Genomic DNA, 5,963 nt, shown 5'->3' with positions numbered 1-5,963 from the left:
TTCAACATATGAATTAAAATAAAAAAAAGAACATTTAAATTTTTCACAAAAATTTTATAAATCTCATGAGGTAGATATTTCAATCCCCACCCTGCCATCCCCATTTATTCGCAGGACTGGGTCCTTGTCCCATAAAAATTATGCGGATCCCTATTAGCTTTTCCATGGCGAATAATCTTCATAGGTGTAAATTTTTTTATCATCCCTAATTAAAACAACATTAATTTTAATGTGTTTCAGTCTTAATACTCTATATTCTATCAATGCAAGACAATCTTGAACAAACACAATCTTTCTACAATATTATGACATTATTTTTTCCACAACAAAACTAAAAACAAATTATGATGAGAAGTAATGTTTACAAAAAATATTATTTGTACATCAAAATCAGCCACTAAAATTAATCACTAATATATTTTTGTATAAATACATGTATAGTTTAATTTATTTTCAATGTGTATTTATATTTTAATATGTATTTTATACTAGTAACTGATTTTGGTGTACATGTAATATTACTCAAATATTTAACATTATTATTTTTTTTTGACTATTTACATTATTATTTATATTTCAACTTGACTAAATTTAATCCTTATAAAATACATATTTTTTTTATTTGGATCTCTGTTTTCAAATTCAAGTTGTCACTTGAGTTTGAGGGAGGATGTTAGAATATAATTAGGATCAATTAGAATTATTTAGTATATCTGAATATTTATTATAGAATATTATGTCTTTATTATTACGATTCTCTTAGTACCTATAAATACTCTTCTATATTGTATCATTTCAGACAACTTGAGTAGATAATTTGAATACACTCAATAATACACAAATTCTTTCTTCAGTTTAGCCTCTTGTTTCTAACATGGTATCAGAGCCATGGTATCCTCTTTGAAGCTGATAGGTTGTTTTTCTTGCGGTGAAATCACTGTAGTTTTTACACTTTTTTTTTCTATGCCATTTTTCCTTTCTTTTTGTCACTCCTTGATACTTTTTCACCTCACCGATTAGCCTGTTCTCTCTGTCTTGTGTTTTTTTTCGAGTCAAATGATCAAACACTATTGTCATCCGCTGCTTATCTATTCTCATAAAGAAATCATATAGTTTTTGTTCTCTTTCGGCAGTTCCGTCTGTGTTCCCTCGTGGCAGTTCCATTTGCGTTCTCTTGTGGCAGTTCTGTTTGTGTTCTCTCATGGCAGTTCCGTCTGCGTTTCGTCTATGTTTCCTTGTGGCAGTTTCGTCTGTGTTTCTTTCCGGAAGTTCCGTCTGCACTTCCTTCAGACAAGCGGCAGTTACGTCTGTGCTTCCTTCAGACAAGCGGCAGTTCCGTCTGCACATGTTTTATCAGTTTATGCAGTTTTTTTTCTCTTTATTTCGTTGTTTTAAATAAGTTTCAAATTCAAGTTGTCACTTGAGTTTGAGGGAGGATGTTAGAATATAATTAGGATCAATTAGAATTATTTAGTATATCTGAATATTTATTATAGAATATTACGTCTTTATTGTTACGATTCTAGTCCCTATAAATTTCCTTCTATATTGTATCATTCCAGACAACTTGAGTAGACAACTTGAATAGACTCAATAATACATAAATTCTTTCTCGTGTTTAGTCTCTTGTTTCTAACAATATTAACATTTTAATTTGATACATTAATATTTAATCTGTCATATTAATATTTAATAAAATAAATTAACGATAATAAAACTAAAATAAGTAATTTTTGAATTTTACTAGATCAAAACAAAAAATAACATATGTTAATATTATGATTAATAAAAGTTTTTAATTTTTAATTTAATAAATATATAATAAATAGACTAAAAATTTAAATTTGATATATTTCTATAAAAAGATTTAATTAAAAATCCTAACATAATGTGTCTCAAAAGACCATGTTAACTAAACTCAAAATTTATTTAAGTCTTATTATATTTACTTGTTAGCCCTAATAATTTAGCATTCAATTTGTCGAACACATCCTCAAGACTTCCACACGTCATAATATATGACAATAATTTAAGCTTTCACTTGGATGTTAATCGTCGTAGAATCATATCATATTAATAAAAATAATCATTCTACTTGCACACTGAAATAATTTATTAAACATGTTTACAGGTAATTATTCCTGTTAAACAAAAACTAGATTTCACGTTATTAGTGTGGACATTTGCTTGAAGCCTGGAACGTGCGATGCTCACGTGCCGCTCACGTTGCGTCTCTCAACTCGTCTTTTTAAGTGCCTTTCCCAACGAATCAAGTTTCTTCACACCAACTAACACTGTTCAACCTCTTTCTTTTTATTTCTCCTCACGAGATTTCGCAACTCAAACCTTCCTCCGATTCTTTCCTATCTTTTCCTGATTTCTTCCCACTTTCTTTGCTTCTCAACCCATTCAAAATAGTTTCCCAAAAAATATAAAAGGAAGATTTCGGTATTAGTACTAGTATCGAAGATTATTAGAAGAAAGAAGGTCTTACATGACCCACTTTACAAAATCCAAGACTGAATAGTCCCCATGTTCCCACCTTACCAAAATCATTGAAAATTATGCCTTAAGATTATTATTGAGATGATGATGTGATCACAACTGGCACATACATAAACTTTGCTACTATATCTCTCATGAACTTTGTGCCACACCTAGAACAACCCTTATCCCGTGTCCAAATTATGTAAAAATAAAAAGAAAATAAACTCCAAAAATACACACAATTTCTTTTGTTCGTTTTTTCTTGTTTTGTTTTGTATTTTTTTTATCAACCATGCCCTCTTGTGATGATAGTGAGACACTACTGCTACACAAGAACCTCAACGAGAAGCAGAACAAGATCAGGAAGAGAGGTTGTTCCTCCTCATCTTCATCCTCTTTGGTAAGAAGAAGAAGGTACCGTTTCAAGAGAGCTATTTTGGTTGCTAAGAAAGGAGTTATGGCCACTCATCAGCATCAGCATGATGAAGATCATATTCATGGAGCTTTGGATTCTTGTGAGTGTGGGGAGAGTAGCAGGGATCTTTCTTCTGTTTCAGCAAGGAAACTCGCTGCTACACTCTGGGAGATCAATGATTTTCCTCCTCCACCTCCTCCTTCTTCAAGGGTCAAAAAGAAGGGCTTTGATGATGAAATTGTTGAGCAAATGAGGAGCTGCAAGGAAGCCGTTAGAGGAAGAGAGAAGAAAGCTGTGAGCTTGTCCAGATCCGAATTGTTGCGTCAGCTTTCAGATCCATCACGTAGTCCTAATTCTGAGGTGAATTTAACCAACCAAAAAAAGTCGGTTATTGTTGTTTTCGTTATTATTATTATTATTATTATTAAATAACAACTATTAGATATATTAGTAGTTGATTTTGGTGGTTAATTTTAATAAGGTGAGGAACTAACATGAGCCAATTTCGACCAACACTACGGTAGACTGGCAAAAAAGCCTAGTATAAAACCCACTACAAATGAGCTTTTGTTGAGTTTATATTTCAGATGTCTTTTCTAATTGAGTTTCTGATGTTCAGTTTTTTAAGAGTTTCGGATGTTTTTGAGTTTCAGATTTTTTTTTTCTTATGTTAAATGTTCACCTACAATGTTGGATGTGCAATGCCAATGCTGAGAATCTTGCTCCTGAAATATGCTCGTAATACGCAAAGTATGTACTTTGTTTAACAATTTCCCCCAACTACACATAGGTGCTGCCGATAATGGAAACAAAATCTAGATAATGTTTGGAGGAATTTGCTTAGGTACAACTTTCGAGTACAAGTTTGTTTAGATTTTTTAAGGACTAATTTTTCAGCATTTTAATTTTTCATTGGCTAAATCAACGGTTTAATATATTATGATTATTCTTTCATTTGTATTGGTTGATCTTGGTGTGGCAATGTGGCGTTATGTTTAGTGCTTCTTTTATTTGGTATTGGTTGTTTCAGAGAATGATAAGGTTTGAAGGTGATAGCTTCAAAAGAAGGTTGTCAGCTTTATCTTATCAGCGTCAGTCGGGTGATTACTACTTAGATACACATAGGAGTGCCAGTTTGATTGAGGTAAAGTATGTTTAACAACCCAATTACAAGTTACAAATCATGATTTCTCAAGTCTTTTTTCTGCTCATAGTTTTGGAAAGCTAAAGATTGAACTGCAGGAAGCAGAAAATAAGCTAAGGAACAAGAAGAACTGCGAAAAAAACACAATTGCTGTTAAGAACCGTTTGAAGGAAGCAAGGAGTGGCCTATCTACATCGAAGAAGCTTCTAAAAGTGTTGAATCAAATGTGCCTCAGAGAGCAGCATTCATCAAGCATGCCTCTTATCTTGGCTCTAGGTGGGGAGCTCGACCGCGTCTGCTGCCAGATCGATCAGCTGATCCACGAACAATGTGCAAACCAAGACGACGTTGAATACGTGGTGAAGTGTTTTGCAGAAGAGAAGGCTAGTTGGAAGCGAAGAGAACGAGAAAAGATTCACGACGCCATAAGGAATGTAGCAGAGGAGCTTGAGGTTGAGAAGAAACTAAGAAGGCAAACTGAAAGGCTAAACAAGAAGATTGCTGGAGAAATGGCGAATGCACAAGCTTCTTATCTAAAAGTATCGAAGGAGCTTGTGAGGGAGAAGCGCGCGAAGGAGATTCTTGAGCAGATTTGCGACGAATTAGCCCGGGGAATGGGGGATGACAGAGCTGAGGTTGAGGAGCTGAAGAGGGAATCAGCTAAAGTCAGAGAAGAAGTGGAGAAGGAGAGGGAAATGCTTCAGGTAGCAGATGTTTTGCGCGAGGAGCGAGTCCAGATGAAGCTTTCGGAAGCTAAGTATCAATTCGAGGAGAAGAATGCAGTTCTGGAGAAGCTGAGGAATGAGCTCGAGGGATTTATGAAAACGAAAGAAGAAACAAACGGAAAGGATCTTGAGCTATATTTCAATCATGATAAAGACAAAGAGAATGAAGAGGAGAATGTTCCAGATGATGACGATGATGACAGTGATCTTCACTCCATTGAATTGAATATGGATAATGAAAATAGAGGATACAATTGGAGCTACGCTCGAAGAAATGCTTCTAAAGATGATTCAAGAAGAAACTCAACTGAGAAAGAAAGTAGCATAGGGAGAAAATCGTGCTCTGAGAAGATTCATTGGAGAAGTATTTGCTTTAACAAGGGGAAAAGCGATTGTGGCATTGAAAGTTCTGATCATTTTGATCCTGAAAAGAGGTCCATTGAATTCCTCTCGCGGGATCAGATACAAGATGATAATGGTAAAGATCATGAAACTGATGAGAGTTTTAGGTCCATCAAGAGTCTCCAAGATTCTATGTCACGTGCCAATCATGTGCCATTAACTTTAAACTATAGTGATGGAAGAGAAGCTGAGGAAAATGCTATTATTGCTCTGGATTTGGAGGGTGACATTTTGGAGCAAACGGTTGAAGGAATAACATCTGGATCTTAAAAAGACCTAAAATGATGATATTAATTAGTAGGTGGTATCATAGATAGGTTCTATAATATCTGTTCACAAATTGTAAATGATGATATTAGTCAAGAGAGTTTTGCTACATAGTATCATTATCATAGGTTAGTTTCAAGGATATGAAAATGATTGAGGCTTATTTATTGGTGTTATTATAGGTATTAATTAGTAAATCTTTAGCAAGAAAAATGATGGCCCAAGTATTGATGAGCATTGAAGCCTCTGCAATTTTTTGCTCAAGTTTTTCCATGTTGAACACCCAACCTATATTGGGCATTGGCCACACACAAATTATTTGTGTTTTCTCTACCGTATAATTTGAACTTTCGAAAAAAATGATTCACAATAAAAATTAGAGCATAATAATGTTATATAGGTAATAAATATTATTATTTTGGGTCAACATCTGACTAGTAATAGTTTGTATTTATTTATAAAAATTTACATATATAAAATATATAATTTACACTTATATTTATCAGAACTTTTATATATAAGT

The 5,963-nt window shown here is 33.6% G+C and overlaps 1 protein-coding gene across 2 annotated transcripts; it reads left to right on the top strand.

Moving 5' to 3' along the window:
- Positions 2,269-5,701, top strand: LOC107630107. 2 transcript variants are annotated; one of them, XM_016333146.2, is made up of 3 exons: positions 2,269-3,262; positions 3,933-4,046; positions 4,133-5,701. In XM_016333146.2, the coding sequence occupies exons 1-3, from the start codon at positions 2,780-2,782 to the stop codon at positions 5,441-5,443; spliced, it is 1,908 nt and encodes a 635-aa protein (XP_016188632.1). In that variant the 5' UTR covers positions 2,269-2,779; the 3' UTR covers positions 5,444-5,701. The 2 variants fall into 2 exon arrangements, with proteins under 2 accessions (XP_016188632.1, XP_016188633.1); XM_016333147.2 differs by having other exon boundaries at positions 2,270-3,262; positions 4,145-5,701.

Source organism: Arachis ipaensis, chromosome B03 (genome assembly GCF_000816755.2).
Source record: "Arachis ipaensis cultivar K30076 chromosome B03, Araip1.1, whole genome shotgun sequence".
Classification (NCBI taxonomy): domain Eukaryota; kingdom Viridiplantae; phylum Streptophyta; class Magnoliopsida; order Fabales; family Fabaceae; genus Arachis; species Arachis ipaensis.
This window is presented reverse-complemented; position numbering and strand designations above follow the sequence as displayed.

What these genes read in the sequence shown, in the direction of transcription:
- LOC107630107 (XM_016333146.2), top strand. Translation starts at nt 2,780, where the DNA reads ATGCCCTCTTGTGATGATAGTGAGACACTACTGCTACACAAGAACCTC. An exon ending in CACGTAGTCCTAATTCTGAG is followed by an intron (nt 3,263 to 3,932) that starts GTGAATTTAACC and finishes TGGTTGTTTCAG; the next exon opens with AGAATGATAAGGTTTGAAGG. An exon ending in GGAGTGCCAGTTTGATTGAG is followed by an intron (nt 4,047 to 4,132) that starts GTAAAGTATGTT and finishes GGAAAGCTAAAG; the next exon opens with ATTGAACTGCAGGAAGCAGA.